Source organism: Amphiura filiformis, chromosome 8 (genome assembly GCF_039555335.1).
Source record: "Amphiura filiformis chromosome 8, Afil_fr2py, whole genome shotgun sequence".
NCBI classification, from domain to species: domain Eukaryota; kingdom Metazoa; phylum Echinodermata; class Ophiuroidea; order Amphilepidida; family Amphiuridae; genus Amphiura; species Amphiura filiformis.
Genome location: NC_092635.1, coordinates 42355002 through 42372214, shown reverse-complemented (window position 1 = coordinate 42372214; position 17213 = coordinate 42355002). Strand labels below are relative to the sequence as shown.

General features: G+C 37.3%; 1 protein-coding gene across 1 annotated transcript; it reads right to left on the bottom strand.

The window, feature by feature from the left end:
• Nucleotides 1-2358: 2358 nt before the first annotated feature.
• Nucleotides 2359-17034, bottom strand: LOC140159552 (broad substrate specificity ATP-binding cassette transporter ABCG2-like). The gene is made up of 17 exons (XM_072183044.1): nt 17014-17034; nt 15094-15302; nt 14583-14642; nt 13536-13650; nt 12557-12709; nt 12098-12255; nt 11463-11614; nt 10580-10687; nt 9377-9456; nt 8813-8878; nt 7861-7946; nt 7182-7271; nt 6543-6667; nt 5786-5940; nt 4678-4767; nt 3932-3996; nt 2359-3063 (listed from the first exon to the last, which is right to left on the bottom strand). The coding sequence occupies exons 1-17, from the start codon at nt 17032-17034 to the stop codon at nt 2913-2915; spliced, it is 1884 nt and encodes a 627-aa protein (XP_072039145.1). The 3' UTR covers nt 2359-2912.
• Between the last annotated feature and the right edge of the window lie 179 nt (nt 17035-17213).

Below are 17213 nucleotides of genomic sequence, written 5' to 3'. Positions count from 1 at the left end.
AGGATCATTTATTTCATTAGGTATTTCTTGAAATTTTTCCCTCGAATAGGTGCCTTAGTCAGATAAATGCATTAAAAAGAACTACCCCCTCAATGAATGACCCTTAATTCCAAAACCGGTTGCTGTATGCCAATTTCGTACAAAGCAGTGGAAGCAGAATTGATTTCTGTGCATAATGATACCTCATTTGTTGCAATGGTCCCAATATTGACATCGCAGCATACTTTTACATGAAAGCAACTCAAGGTTTGTTGTAGCAAAATCTTATTCAAAATTATACATCTAAAAATACACCCAGCTATATTTTACCATTAGGGGTGGTGTAATAATTATGTGTATATTCATTTGGGATCCAGGGATTAAATTATCCAAGGGGGAAAGCATTTTTTGGCAGGTTGAAAGGGGGACAACAGATTTTTTGGGCACTCTTTTAAGTTATGCCATAAAAAGGTGTAGGGAAAAAGCGACACGCTCAATTGCAAACATACTCTGCTGCAGGGCCCTAATCACATGATAAGACAATTCATGATTAGAAATTTGAATTCCCCAAAATCTGGCATGTGCGAAGAGGAGGGGACAAATTTTGGTGCATACTATTTTGAGAATACAAGCCTCCTGGTAGGTTTACTTTATTGCAAAGTCTATACTTTATTGCAAAGTCTCTAAGCAAACAGAAGTAACACAGTTCAAGTAACTATTCCCAAGCCACTTTCACAAGGGGAAACTACAATGGACTGCTCATCATAAAAAGGGTGAAATAAGGCTCCGAAGGTGACTGCGCTGGTGTTCTACCAATGAGTAACTTCTCCCACCACCCCCTCCCTATATCAGTGGAAGCACAGATGGTGGGTCTTTATACCCTACATGTTGTATTTCCCCAGTTCATCCTGGGAGTTCATCTGATCAAACACACATACACTAAATAATCACATTTTGAACAAAAGCAAGTAGCAAATAGACACCACATTGTGGTTATTATTAATGTTGTTCTGTTGGTATTACATTATAATACTTAGCTATACAAAATACTTACAAAAATAATACAGCAGTACATATTATGAGTCTCTTGTTTTACAAAATAATGCACAATATTGTGGGGTTATTGACACCCAATGCATTATGTGAAGTAATTTTGGTATAACTTTTGATGCTAGGATTAATTTAATGAATGCCAGGTCAAATTATTTCATTTGATACAAAAGATTGTGACAAAAAAGGCATTATTATTCAATTCTCTACCGTAAAAACTCGGTAGTTAGCATATGTGCTTTCTATCGAGCACTTTTGAAAACATGAAATTGTATCAAAGTCGGGCGCTTTACCAACTGAGCTATGGGGTTGAGACACACGTTTGCAGGTTTACTTGCTCATTAACTAGGCCTATGTGTATCAATGATTTGCTTAAAACCCTTTACACTTTTGTGGATGGGGCTCTTCATGTTTGCATGTTTTAAAAGCGCTCGATTGTAAGCACATATGCCTTCTGTCAAGTTTTTACGGTATATGGAATGCAGGGTTTTTCAAACATGCCATGATACAAGTTTTATACACAAATGCGTATTTTTGAGTTTTGAGTATCATTTCGGAGCTGCTCTTTTTTGTTATGCCATGATTTTTCAGTTGTAAAGGTCACAGCTTACATACATTTGTGAACATCAAAAATATTTAGCCCTGTTGTGTATATTATTCCTGTAATGGGAAATTGTGTTGTACCTAAATTTCTTCCCTCATTGCAGTGGGCGATCTTTGTATTGAGTTCAATATCCCAACTTATCACATAATTCACTGGAAACTAACAAAGGAAAATATTTTTAACAAAGTAAAATATTCATTTATCTTATGAATATTTCCGCTAATGCCCTGTTACTATCATCAGTCACTGGTGACTTCTTCTCCGCACTGACCAAATATTTATAAATGTATTCTAAGATCAGTGGCTCTTGCCCATTGATACTATATGTGACTCCTCGCCACAACTGAGCCCGGATGTCGCCAATCATCATTTTGAGATATTCAACCAAAATATTCTGCTTGAAATTAGCTTTAAAATGATGTATATCATGTCTATAGTACTTGACATTTAAGTAGTGAAAATCAATAAAACAGTCAATAAATCCTTTCTTTCCTATTGTTTATTGTTAAGTTCGATGGAGCATATCTCAATAGTGGCACTGGCGACATCCGGGCTCAGTTGTGGCGAGGAGTCACATATTACACTTTAAAGATAAGCCACTCCAAACAAATCAATTGTAGAATTTTGAAATTGGTAATTTTTATTAACCTTAAGATCCCCATGCTTTTTGGCTATGGGAAAGGAAGGAGGATATAAAGAGAGCAGGTTTTTGTTTCCCTCATGATTTGAACCCCAGACCCCTCACACACCCAGCACGCTATCGGTGACTGGTAGCCACAGGTGTCTCACTGGCCCAGCCAACAAAACATGCATATATATGACTTCGGGTGATTGCATCATCGCTTGCATGGGATGCATGCATGCACAGTGGCTTCAAGCTGTTGGATTTAGTTGGATCAGGGGAGGGTTAGGGAAAATAGACGTCAGCTTTTGACTACTGTGTATCGCCTTATATCCCAGCATACACCACAACTTTGCAGCAATATCTATGTCTGTATTCACAGCAGCAGATAGGTGTATCCCATCATGCTCTGCAGTACCACAGTAGAACTGCACATGCCATAGAAAGTGTACACAAAATCCCTCACTTCAACTTTCAATTACTCGCTTATACCAGGGGAGTTAAGACTTTTGTTTGAAAAAATATGATCTCCAAAGTATTGTGAAACTATTCATAGCTCTCAATATCTAAGCCGCTCGTACTTATGTTTTGTATGTATTTGTTATGGAGCAAGCAGATGCATGATGGGATACTCCCTTCAGCTGCTGTGGTCTGTATTCAATCTGGTATCTTTGGTACAGTCCTCAGTTTGATATAAGTGATGATATAGAGGCCTAAGCCAATGATACCCATAGCCATAAAATTCTGCCATAGTCCCCATGTTGAGTAGTCAATACCCTGGATCTCAAGGTAGTAATTGCCAGGTATACTGAAATAATAAAACATGCGATGTTTAATATCAGATTATATCAGTCTGTAATGCCAGAATATACACCACAAGGTTCTTGATTAGTACTGTGCAGTCCCAGGGCAGTACCAGTGTAGTACCTCTGCTGGTGGGTCCTGTGCAGAAGCAGCATTAGTACTGTGTAGGTACTCTGTGTGTACCAGTCAGGTACCTTGGCAATGATGTACCTGTGCAGACAGCCCCAATAAGAATCTTGTAGTGTATTATATTTCAATGTTTTACGTGCATTTTACAGCAGCGTTTTTCTACTCTACATTACGGCCTTTCTGCAACGGGAAAAACTCTACTCTATGGCTGAAGCCTGAACGAGCCTTTCAAGTAGGATTACAGTTAGCCTCGGGCACTTTTTTCTTCTTTTTCTTTGCAAATGACCCTAAAAATAACCTAAATCTGTAAAGAAAATTGCACATCTTTTTCATTGATGTATTTTAACACAAAAAAATGCTGATTTTACATGGATACAGCACAAAAATTCCCCAAAATGCAAAATTTGGTTGGGCCCATAAGACAGGGCTTTTTTCATCTCCTTACTATGTTTTTACTTAATTTTACATAAAGATAGGAGCACTCAACTCTCTCTTTCCCTCTCTCTCTCATTCCCTCTTATACACTCTCATTCTCTATCATTTCTTCTTCCACTCCCTCATTTTCTCTGCACAGCCTGTTTTGTTATTCAATACATGTACTGTAGCATTTTGTTTTGCTTTATATGATACTTTAGCTCCTTAAGCCCTCATCTTCAAGAATTCATAACCAAATTCATAACTGAACAACTTTCCAAAATGGATTTTAAGGTTTCCCATTCCAAATCATGTTATTTAAAACTTACCATGTGAAATTACTTGGTGGTGGGTAGCAGAAGACCATATCTTTTAGTTCATTGATACTCAAAACCTGTAGGAGATATAGTAAGTGTCAGGATTATAGATTTCACACATCAAATTTTCACTAAAACTATTTAAAAGAAAAAGGTAATGTATCACACTTTATATAATCTATATGCTAAATAGCCGATAATTTTTAAATTTTAGAATGATTGCCCTGTCCGTTTGCTTTTCTTTTGTTTAAATCGGATATCCCTAAGCTCAGTTATGGAATTCCTAAGTCGGACTGTCTTAAAAGTAAAAAATCAGATATCGTCCTTTAATGTTCAATTTCTTTGTAGGAAAGTGATCAAAGTTTAAAAATCTAAAAGTGTAAAAAAATTGCAGATGGCATTTCAATCCGAAACTTTCAGGCAACATTTTTATCATTATTAGCATCACAAATTTGCATAAAACTCAATTTCCATAAAAAAAAAAATCACCCCTGTTTTTTGGCTGTTTTTTCATTTTGGTCATATCCAGAGTGCCTCCTTTTGACCAGTGGCGTAGCCAGGGGTAGCCCCTGTGAGAAGTCCCCCCAGGTGCTAACAGCCCGGTATGTAAGATTTTAAGCCCTTTTAGTGCTTTTTAGCCCATTTGCATCAAAATTTGCCCCCCTTAAAAGTTGGATTAATTGCCCCCGTTTGCCCACCCTCTGAAAAAGTGCTGGCTATGCCACTCACTTAAAAATAAAGGAAGACCAAGATCTCACCTTGTAGCTATACCGTGCTAAACTGCAGTATTCCAACCAGGCCAACCACGGTGGCAGGGATTGAATGTTAATCAGAAATCCAGAAAATAACTAGGAAAAGAAAGAAAATATGCAAGTCATATATCCACCACCAATGATTCTGGAGCACTTTATACTAAAAAAAAATCAATAAATGTTGGCATTTATACAGCACCGCCACCTTTCACGTGTATCAAAGCGCTTTACATTTATTCTGCTATCGTTAGAATATGTCAGCTGCCATACAATCACAAAGGCATGCTCATTACCTTTGGTAGGCTTTCAATGGACAATATTCCTAACAGCTCCCTATTACACCTCTGGGTAGAGCAATGCAAGTGAGATAAAGCACCTTGGATAAGGTGACGAAAAGAGAAAACCTTGTTTTACAGGCCCAAACAACACACACTTGTACAAAATGGCAAAACTAATTTTTCATGCACAAATGAATACCGCCCAATAATTCAACAATTTTAGAAACAAAAATTTCTTCAAATGTCTCATTATTTGCCTTTGAAAAATCAAATTGTTTAAAGATTGCATTCAAAGAAGCATCTGCCATATGCCTGCAGATGTACCAAACTCTTCTTAAAAAATAAAAATTCTGCCAGACCGACCGACCGACCCTATTTGAAAAATGACCCTACTTGTCCACCTGTAAAACAGGATTTTTTTATTTTCATTGCCTAAGCCACTCATTTGTGCAAATGAAGTAAGTAGCTGCTTTGGGGAAATATCTGATAAACAAATGATGCTAGACTTATATTTAGACTGAGTGGTCAAAAATTGCCCTCTGAAACGAAAATTGGCAAGAAATTCAACATAAATTGTAAAATAATGAATCCAACGTGTTCCTTATCATTTTCTTAAAACAAATAAACATACTTCCATTTCATTACAATTGTATTTTACGTTCGCAGATCTGAAATTAAGTACAACAAATCGTAGCGCCTGTCAATTGCGAGCTTTACATGAATGCAAATTTTTGGCTTTAAAAAATCATCAAAGTCAACATCAAAATCAAAATCATCAACTAATATTAAGAAGATGTTTTTATGTCAAATTGAGGCTTTAAATAAATTTGTCTTACCATTTGTAAAATCAATGAGATTGCTATGAACATTTCTGCATTGGCAAGTTTCCTACAACTGGCTCCAATGATGAAATTGAAGCCAATGGACGAATATACGCAGACTAGTAAATCTAACATATAGATGAAGAAATTCTCCACGCCTGGTTTTAAACCTGTGATATTTCAAAAGAATACATATTTGTATGAGTCTACGGAAAAGCAATTTATATTCATAAACTTATTATTATTATTTTTGCCAATAGGAGTTACAATTTGGGAACAAAATCTTGGGACACTTTGGTATCATGCATTAAAATTGACCCTGTCCTAACCTATGCTACATCATGGGGCGTGTGTGGGGGTGTGTGTGTGTGTGTGTGTTTGCATTACAAATACTTCCGAGGACTCTGACATAACAACACACCAACACACTGAGGACATTTTTTTTACCGAGGACCTAAACACGCGTCCTCGCTACGCAAACCTTGTTAAACGGTGACAAATGAGGTATTATACTCTACTACTCCCTCTATAGATTAATGTCCTCGTAGTGTTAACCGGAATCGAATTTATTCGGTATTACCGACCTCTTGAGCACTTGACATAACAACCCACCGACACACCGAGGACACACACACATTTGGATTTGGACTTGTAAAAATTTTGTCATTTTATTTCAGGTCCTCGGAAGTATTTGTAATTCACGGGGGGGGGGATGGTGTGGGTATGTTGGGTGTATGTGGGTGGGAATCTCACTTTCAAACAAATAACTTACCCATCATGTAATAACTGATACATGCAAATAGAATAGTCGGAATGGTTCGTTGCGGCAACAAATCTGCCAATAACTTGGAGAGAAAATAAGAGGAAACACGATAGAAACCACTTCTAGCTTCATGTCTGGAATAAAGCAAAGACAGGTGCAGCTGTAAATAATAAGGACAATTTTCTAACAAGAGAAAAATAAATAAATGATAGACAGTACAACATCTAACATGGTCCAAGGAGGCCAAACACAGCAAATTTGAAACTGAGATAAACCCAAAAATATGGAGTAACAAACAAGCAAATATATACAAAAATAGACATCCCAAAACTTCAGAACTTTAGAACCAAGTATGCGAGACCTTGGGCGTTTTCATTAAATGAACATCTTCTTGACAGTTGTTACTAATATTATGCAATAATTTTTAGCAAAGAATAACAAAATTAAAGTTTGACCGAAATCATAGTAATTTACTAATATTATGCAATAATTTTTGACAAATAATAACAAAATTAAAAGTTTGACCGAAATCATACATTATGGAATTGTGCCTCTGCGTAGCACTCTATAAATCACTACGCTTTTATTTTCTGGCTTTCATTATTTTGTGCATGTTGTAATGCCACATGAAAACTAAAATAGACTCACATGAACACAACTCGCTCATCCATCAAAAGTTCCACTGCACCGCCATTCATGACTTGAGTCAGCATAAGAATAAAGAAAAATGCACCCATTCTGTAAAGAAAATAATGGATATTATTAAGCTATTATTGCTTTTGTCCACTACAATAAATCTTACATTTACCAAGAGTGCTGCTTCCATGTCTTTTATCAGATGTATGTAGATGATTTTCTATTATATTGGGTAGCTAAGCAACAATCTGTGATGACATCGCATCAAGTAACATCGTCAAAGTTGATTGACTTCATAACTTCATGCCTGTGGTCTTGTTAGGCTTTGGAAGTTTGTCCCACATGATCTATCTTGATCTAAATCTTGTGTCTCTATTGGTCGGATAAGAAATGACCTCTAGATTAACTTTAATGATGTCATCAAATGTGAAGTCATCTCATCAGGTTGTTCACTAGAATAAATCACTAGCCACTTTCCCCCCAGACATCCAAAAAGGGTATTTCACCAATCTCTTACAAATTTAGCGAAGCCACGCCATCCTGCTGTTAGGTTGTTGATGACATAATATCAGACATTTAGGCCTACATGGCCTGTTGTCAGTAAGAATCATTAATTACAAAATTCTCAGTGCAACTAATATGCAATCATTGGCATTCAAACAAAAGACTGCCAGGTTTACTACAAACTCACCTATCCTGTATTCCAGAAGTAGCACTCTCCTCCAATTGGAAGAATATTCCACCAACAATAAAGGCAAAAAAACAAGTCACCAAAATCTGAAAGTAGAATGAATTGTATCATAAGGTAAGGGCATGAGTTTTTAACAAGCGCATAAGGTCAGTGACAGGGGGTTTAAGAGCCATTGTCTTCAACATAGAGAAACTTCACCAATCACCATGTGTTTTTAGTGCACTGTTTCAGTAGATGACATGATATATGATGTAAAGACGATGTAAAAACCAACCTTGGGACTTGTGCTGTTAAAACGCATGCCAAATCTAATGGGCAACAAGGCTGTGGAGCAGTTTTATGGACATATACTGTTTTCTTGGGTTGCCCATTTATTCTGAAGGAGCTTTATTCTGAAAGGATGGTATTCTGAATTGAGAAAGGCATTATTTCAAAGGGGGGTTAATCTGAAAATTTGGGTTATGGTGCAGGTTAAGGTTAGAGTAAGTATACAGGTTAGGGTTAGTGTTAGGGTCAAAGTTATGCTTAGGGTTATGCAAAAATTTGAAATAACAACCCTCTTGCTCAATTTGGAATAATGCACCTTCATAATAATGCACCTTCGAAATAATGCCGCTTCGAATAACAGGTAGGAACCGCGATCTCAAGCAGTAGCCTATGATTACGAACCCTATCTATGGTCCACTTATCTATGGGAAAATGGATTAAAGTAGTTTAAAGCTTAAAATGTCCACACTCCGTTAGAACTAGAGTAAAGATCAAATACTCCTCATGACTGAGATGTATAAGCTACAATAGTTACTATGTTGATTTCAACCTCTCTCTTTACTACTCTGGATAATACTCCACAAACATAAGCGCACCTGAGGATTCAGCTTGTGAAAGTAACATAGATCCATTTTGCTACACTGCCCTCATCTTATCGAAACAATGTCCTAACCCATTGACTTACCTGTCCGTAAGATGACTTAGGATTCCGTTTCATGTTCAGAAATGCTCTCTTGCTACAGTAATATAACTGAAATAAAGGCATTGATATATTATATTTAATTTAAGATTCACTAACCAGGGTTAAGAGTATCTTAAAAATGTCCGTGATTTAACATGCGCTACACCTAAGTACCAGCACACTTCAACAATTATTCCGCTGCCATTAGGGTATATCAGAATCATTTCCGCTTCCACAAGTCCGCAACTGATGCGCAGGTACTCTCAGCGACTTAGATTGTGATTACCCCCAGCAGCTCCCCAATTTACACCTGGGTGGAGTGAAGCAATTAGGAATTAAGCCGTCTTGCTTAAGGACGCAACACACTGGCCGTAGTGGGGCTCGAACCCACAACCTTTCGATTATGAAGCTCGCGCTCCAACCATTAGGCCACCGTGCTTCCAAATATACCTTTGGAAAGTATATTTTGCGATGACCCAACGTTGCTACTATAGATTCGTAAACACAGAATTAAGAATGACATAGAACTCATTAACCTGTGTTAAGAATGATATAGAACTCACTAACCTGTGTAAAGAATGAAGTAGGATATCCCACATTGATTACACCAGTATCGTCCTCTTGAGAGGTCTCGTAGATCTTTTTGTCTCATTTTGTAAGTCTTCAAAATATTTAGTCTTGCGGAAATGATGTGCTAATGAGATTTGATCCCGTCGAGTATCAGTGTTTCGGAGGTCACCTCGTTCTACATCTTCTGATGCTGTTCATGGAAAGAGAACAAAAAAAATTGGCTATTTCACTTACAATCCACACTCTCCATGTGGAAGATTTTGGAAATATCTTCCACAGAGGGAGTAGCAATTTCAAATGGAATGAACATATTAGGCAGTTCCATTTGAAACTCACCCTCCTTCTGTGGAAGATTCAGGTTGAGTGTGTATGGAATTTAAATGGAGCTAATCAGTGTTTTCATTCCATTTGAAATTCATACCCCCTGTGGAAATTATCAATAGCCCAATAAGGCTTGCAATTCAAGTAGTCCTGATCTGCTTGATGATTTAAACATCAGTTTGCTTCAAGATCAGTAGTGATGTCAATGCTTTATCACTGTTGCGACACATGCGTGCTGACAAGCTGCCCTTGTACACATGTGTATACGCTCTGCGCGATTCACTTTATGCGCACGATTCAATACTGCGACCAGAGAAATATGCACTTCCTTCACTAACACACTTGAAGTGGATTGTATAATAAGTGATAACCATTTTCATATTAATTATTTCAAATGAGCAACAAATACTTTACAGTAATTCTTAAGATACAGGTCAAAATATGGAAATATTATGTTAGTTCTCATGTTACCTTACAATCATGTTCTACTGGAGCATCAACAAACTTTTTGATTTTCCTAGCAGCAGAGGGGTGTTTACTAACTCTTGCCTAACATTACAAGAATGTTAGGAAAGTACAAACAATTTTCTGAATTGAGTTGTTCAATAGATAGAAAAGTTTGAGGTGCTTTATAAGAAGGTATAAATGGACAAAATTAATGTTTTTAAATATGCCACCTGACTGACCCACCTTGAATATTCCTTGATCTGTTAAAATATCAAAATCCTTAGAAGTTTTAAGAAAACAGCAAAACATTTCAAAATTTTTTTCAAAATCTATCTATCAATGGTGAATATGTGACCTGTTCCCACATAACAAAATGTTCAGTGTTTTGTGGGGACAGGTTGAATATATCAAACTTAGCATCAGTACACTTACCTTCATCAGCAGAAGATGCTGAGCGGTCAGATGATGTGGATGCTTGGTTTTCAATAACAACATCCAGCAAGAAATCAGCGAAGTTATTATGCTCTTGACACACATAGCCTGGTAAACAGAATAAGAAAATATGCTTTATTTAAACCTAAACTAGATTATGACATAATTAAAGTTTGTTGGGCTTATAATAGGCGAAATAATAAAGACTCGTACGTAACATCATGTATTGCTATAGAATGGCGTGCACACAGTTGGGTGCAGCTCTTATGCCAGTTGTGTGTGCGTTGCATAATACGTGACTCGTGCACGCTTACGTAAATTTGTAAAACATGGAATTCCTTGCGAGACAACATTCTATCTCAATGGACTTGAATATGAATTAATGTTTGGTCATGATAAAGTGTCACTTAAACTGGACCAAAATGACAAAATGGGCTATTCCAAATGAAATCACTACACCACCTATGGAAGACATGTCTTAATCTCCCATACAGAGGGTGTTGCTTTCAAATGGAGTCGCCAATTCAGGTAACCCCATTTGAAATTCACACTCCCTGTGTGGAAGATTAAGGTCATGTCTTCCATAGAGGGTGTATGGATTTCAACTGTAATAATTTATAGTCCAATACAGCTCTTAGCAAAATTATACAACTTTTAGCATAATTCATGAAATCACTCATTACATGGTTGCATTTAAATATCAAATGTGTGATCTGTCAAAATCAGACATTCCTACAAATTTCTGATGTTGACAAAACAGGTCACACATTTGATATTTAAATGATGTCTGATTTTGACAAAATGTCTGATTTTGACAAAATCTAAGAGATTAGCCTAAGTGAGTTTTTTTGGACATCAGCTGTGTAATTTAGGCCCAACTTACCAAGTGATGAAAGGTATTTTACAGCCCCTGTAGCAGGCCCATGGTATGCAGTTAGTCCTTTAGTTAAAACATAGAGTGTGTCAAAGAGATTGAAGATTGCAAAACGAGGCTGATGAATAGAGAATATGATGGTGTGCCCTCGATGTGATAATCTGAAATTATTATGGAGATAAATAACAATGTGGGTAATGTATTAACGTAACTAATATAACAGCAAACTTGAATTTTATAATTACTACCCGGCCGATATCACCCTGACTGTTTCTACGGTAAATTTCAGCTACTTTCACATAGAAAGCCTGACCACTAGCCAAGCTTCGAGAAATCAGACCCTAGTGGATTACAAAGTTGGATCAGTGTAAGCAGTCCAAGGCTTGTAACTTTTGATTTCAGTAGCTTTGCAGTCATGCCCCCCAATCAATTGCAAAATTTAGAAAATCCAATAGAACAATAGCCAAAATGGCTTGTGCCCCCCCAATCAGACCCGTGCCCCCCATCATGGCGGTGCACCCCAATATGACGACCCATACTATGCCACTGTAGTTTGCATGTAGGTTTAGTGTCACAAGGTGGTCAAGGTAAAAGTCCTGTATTCAAATATTGCATATCACACACGATAGTGTTAGGAAACTTACTGTGCCATTGTTGACATGATGGACCCAGCAGTGCTTGCATCTAATCCTGTTGTAGGCTCATCCATAAAGAGGAATATTGGTTTAATAATCAACTCCATCCCAACATTGGTTCTCTTTCTCTCTCCTCCTGAGATACCACGTATAAATTCACATCCAACCTAGATGCGTGATAGAAAGTAACGAAATTAAATTAAAATAATTATCCAAAAGATCAATTTTAAGTGTTCAGATAGAGCAACTTGGGAAAAAGTTTACCAAGATTTAAACAAGTCCTCGCATACCAATTTTGAACTTGGGGAGCGCAGGAGGAAATCACTTGACTTGTAATCCAGAGTCCAGGGTCAAGTCCTTTCTTCACTTTCTCAATTTATTATATATCAGGTACTCCAGTCCTGCAGTCCTAATTCCTGGAATCAGGACCGAGGGGTCAGTCAAGGTTCTACGGACTACTGAACCTACCTTAGAGTCTGCACAGTCCTGCAGTCCTAATTCCTGAATCACATCTTCAACCCTCTGCTCTCTCTCCTTTTCAGTAACACTGGGAGGGAGACGCAATGCTGCAGAAAAGGCAAGATTCTCACGAACACTGAGTGTTCCCATAACCACATCATCCTGAAATAGTGCACATATTTCATTTAATGAAAACAAATTACACTGTGAAGATATGTGTCGACACCTTCTTTCATATTTTGTAGATGGAGTTACAACCCAGGGGGGTACTTAGTACAAATGACCATACGGGGACGTGCCGCAAATATGGGTAGCATTTTCGGCCTTTTAGTATATCAATGGACCCCTTTTTCTAAGCAAATTTTGGTATATGAATGGGTCCTTTATTCAAATTTTTTTCATTTTTCTCAAAAAATAGCCCAATTTTGCCTCAATCTAGCCAAAATTTTGAAATTGTCCAACAAAATTTGTAAAAACTAAGACAATATGGTTAAATTTGAATTTTGGTATATCAATGGGTCCAAATTTCTTGAAAATTTGGTATATTTATGGGTCCACTTTCAAATTCTCAGTGGCACACCCAACCAAAATCAAACTTAAGTACTCCTCCCCCCCCCATCGGAGTTACAAGTGAGAGTATGAAATAACAAACGTAATTTTTTCATCAGGTTCGCAGTCACAAATAATAAACACGGCCGAGTGGTTAAGACATAAGCCTCATTAACCTGAGGTCCTGGGTTCAATTCCCAGGCAGGATCACTTTTCCTATTTTTAAATATTCAAAGCTATTCAAAGTTGTTGTTTTTTTGTTCGGTAAGTTCTGATACCTACCTGTACAACATATCCTGATAACAGTCTGAAGTCTTCAGGTTGAGGTCCATGCCTGATGTCCTGGGTACGATTCCCAGGCAGGATCGCTTTTCCTATTTTTAAATATTAAAACCTATTTGAAGCTATTTTCCTTGTTGGGTAAAGTTCTGGTACCTACCTGTACAACATACCCTGATAGAAGTCTGAAGTCTTCTGGTTGTGGTCCACCATTAATAAGTACTGTGCCTGATATGCCTTGCTTAGATTTTCTTCCAGCTAAAATATCTAAGAGGCTACAGTAAAATCAACATGATGATAAGTCAGTTTTAGTAGTCTTACATCATGTGAACAGGTTACATGCTTGTACCAGAGCATTTGCTTATCAATCTCTAATCTTATATAAAAAATATGGTTTTCATATGGGATAAAAATGCAATTCAATTAGAGAATAAACAATAAGAATTTTACTTTTACTTTTCTCTATCGTGTGATAGAGGAAAGGCAGGTCTCTATTTTGAGTTGTGGATGTTGACTTACTGAGAGTATAAACAACACTCACTCGATTTGATGCATATAGTGTGTCTCATCTCGAGTTGAGAGTAGCACCATGTCTGATTTTGCCATTGCAGATTTGGCTCATGCCATAACCTAATCCTGCGGGGCATATACATACGCATAGAAGGGCGATTTGTCCATACACTGGTGATGCAACAGCATGAATGCACCGAATCAAATCTGCCACTGCGGAATTCAACATGGTGTTACTCTCAACTTGAGACAAGACACACTAAATTAATCCACTTTTAAATTGAATATAAGGTTGAAATTAAACTGCAACTTATTCATGGCATCAACAGGGTCTCAGATGAAATTTGGGATATAAACTATAGACCACTTGACTATCGATTTAGAATCTATGACTTGACATCATTGGTTATCAACAAAGGCGAGGGACTGGTCTATCGATATGCTTGAACGAACTGCTACACTGTTCAATGGCTTTCTTGTACTATATGAAATGGCGTGGGCGATTTAAAATGCAAGTGCCCTGAGCAAACTACGATGCATACCCACACTGCAGGGCAAAGAACAATGGAAAGTGCCACAAGTTGCACGCATATTGTCGGGCAATGATGTCACATGTCAAGTGGTCTATACTTAGCCAGTAAATGTGTATTCTCTTACACAGGAATGGATGTGAAGAAATTTTGCAGCAGTAACTTACCTTGTTTTTCCTCCTCCAGTTGGTCCCATGATTGCATTCATTCCAGGCTTGAAAACACCACTAGAACAAAAATTTAGTTCAAAATTATTATAAATTATCATAATTACATCAGTAGTAAAACTCAACCTGGTGACAAGGTATATTATTTATTTGAAATGGTAATAAACCGGTAGCTTTTAACAAATGAGCATTTGATGCAGTAGGGTGCACAAGGGCATCTGGGGAAAGAGTCCATGTCTTGCACTTTTACATTAAATTTTGTGTAAGAATATAATATACCATCATTCTTTCACTATATAGCTATGGTGTTACACATTGCATGCTTTGTGGATATTGTTTGAAACTCTGGCTATGACAGAATTTCAATGGTTTGTGTGTTAGGCTAATCGACACATTGTGGAATAAACTATAGCACCTCGTCTGTTGGAGACACCATTAACTACTTTGTTGTGTCAATACCTCCAATTAGTATCCTCAAATTGAGCATTTTATGAAACATGGTTGAACTTACCTGATACCATCCAAGATGACTTTCTCATTTTGTTTACACATTCCTGCACTGACTTGTACTGTATACTGGATGTCATGGAAAGACAATGTCCCTGTATACTTGTTTGAAGCATCATTGGGGCTGTGATTCTTATCAACGGAATAGTCAGAAATGCTGTTGTAATGGTGGCTGCCTGAATGATGGTTGCTGTCGGAAAGCAACAGTTTGGTCTACAACCAGAAAAAAAAATGAATATCAGAAGATTATTTCTTGTAATGAGGCAAGGTGTTATAGCCAGGGGCATAACCAGCTTTTTGGGTCAGGGGGCAAAATAAAATTTTGGGGGCATAGACAAAAAATATTACAGTTGCATCATACAATACATAGATTTTCGAGCTTCAAAGAAGGCTTTATTGGGATGATCTGCGCATGTAGCATGCAAAAATTGAGCATTTTACACTATATTTGCCATAATCATGCAAATGACTTCATGTCTACAATGCGCGCACATTTTTGTATTTTACACTATTTTGGCCCATGATCGGGTTGAATTTGCCCTTTTCTTTTCCTTTGCCCTCCTAATTTCCTCTTTTATTTTTTTGTCAGAGGGGCACTCTGCGAGGTGTTTATTTCACGGATGGAACTCCATTCACGAAATCTGCAAAAATAAAACCCCCAAATGACCACTAATACAGAAATTAGCCAATTGACCTTTTCAGTAAATCCCATAAGCCTTTGCGAGTACACCTGTGATGTCATCACTTGATGTCACAAGTCAAAGTGACGTCAAATGACGATATCTCAGGTGTACTCGCAACGGCTTATGGGGTTTACCAAAAAGGTCAATCACTTACTGCCCAGTTACAAAATAAATATTTTGTTAGCTTATTGATCTTGACTATACAATACCTAGCACTGTCATTATAATGATATCATTATTGTTGATTATCAATTCGATAAAAAGTTCACTTTGTACACATTAGCCCTTGAACTCGGGTATTACATCACTTTGCACTACAATATATATGACGTATACCATTTTTTACTGTGTCAACAATTGTCTGTGACATCATTTTAGCGCCAAAAATAGGCAAGTTGCATATTTTCAAAATGCACCAAAAATCTTACTATTACCATTTGAGCTATCTTTAGAATATCTACCAATTTAACATTTACAAGTATGCAAAGTATGGTCCAATATTTAATGGATACCTAAATATAATGTAAAATGTTAGGATTAAAAAGTTTTAGGCACAATAGATATATCTGAAGTTCATCATCTAGTAGCCACCAACAGCAACACCTGAGGTTGTTAATCACCTACATCAGGACTAACGATCTGGGATTATGCGTATTTACAGCTAAAGTGACTGCCAACCAGAACAGTATGTAAATCATCAAAATGTAGTTGGGCATTTCTGTAACAAATATACCTATATGTCCCAATGAGGTAGAACCAAAGAGTCACCAGATCTACCATTTTTGTGTGTGGCTAATGAAGGGCAAATAGTGTACCTACGGATTATTTCACTATGCACCCTGGGTATGCACCCGGGAAACTGATTTACTAAGTGGGTCGTTGCTCAAGTTGCATTTTGCATGAAACATAATGTGCCAAATATGTGTAACTCTTGTAACGATCAAGCTTTAGTATGCAAATTATTGTTTGATCACATCTATATAGGTGCTGTATATACGGATCCCTGGAAAAATAATAACATTTTCTATAGATCACATATTGCAGCACAGTGGCGTAGCATGAGTCTCCATATTGGGGGCACCGACCATGATTGGGGGCACCAGGTCTGATTGGGGGGGAAGCCGTTTTTCAGCAAGTTTCCTTTGGGATTTTCTAAATTTTGCAGTTGATTGGGAGGCACATGCTCCCTGTTGCTGTATTATAGATTCCTTTGATATGTTGGAGTCATATATTATACTCACCTCTTCGGATTTATCTCCCATCATCAATCCGCCAAGTTTTCTTTTTCTTTATCAATTCTTGAGATTGCAATCTGAAAGTAATGATACAAATGGAATTTACTGCAAATTCTTCAAGGCAAATAGCGGGGGCAAATAATGAATTCATTCAGGGGATGAATCTTGGACCGGGCCCTGTTTACACAGAGCCTGAAGTCGACTTC

Excerpts from the sequence above, each read along its gene's own strand:
- LOC140159552 (XM_072183044.1), bottom strand. The coding sequence starts at position 17,034 with ATGGGAGATAAATCCGAAGAG. Across the intron at positions 8,879-9,376 it reads CTACTTCATTCTTTACACAG|TTATATTACTGTAGCAAGAG; the intron begins GTTAGTGAGTTC and ends CCTTTATTTCAG. Across the intron at positions 7,947-8,812 it reads CTAAGTCATCTTACGGACAG|ATTTTGGTGACTTGTTTTTT; the intron begins GTAAGTCAATGG and ends TTCTACTTTCAG.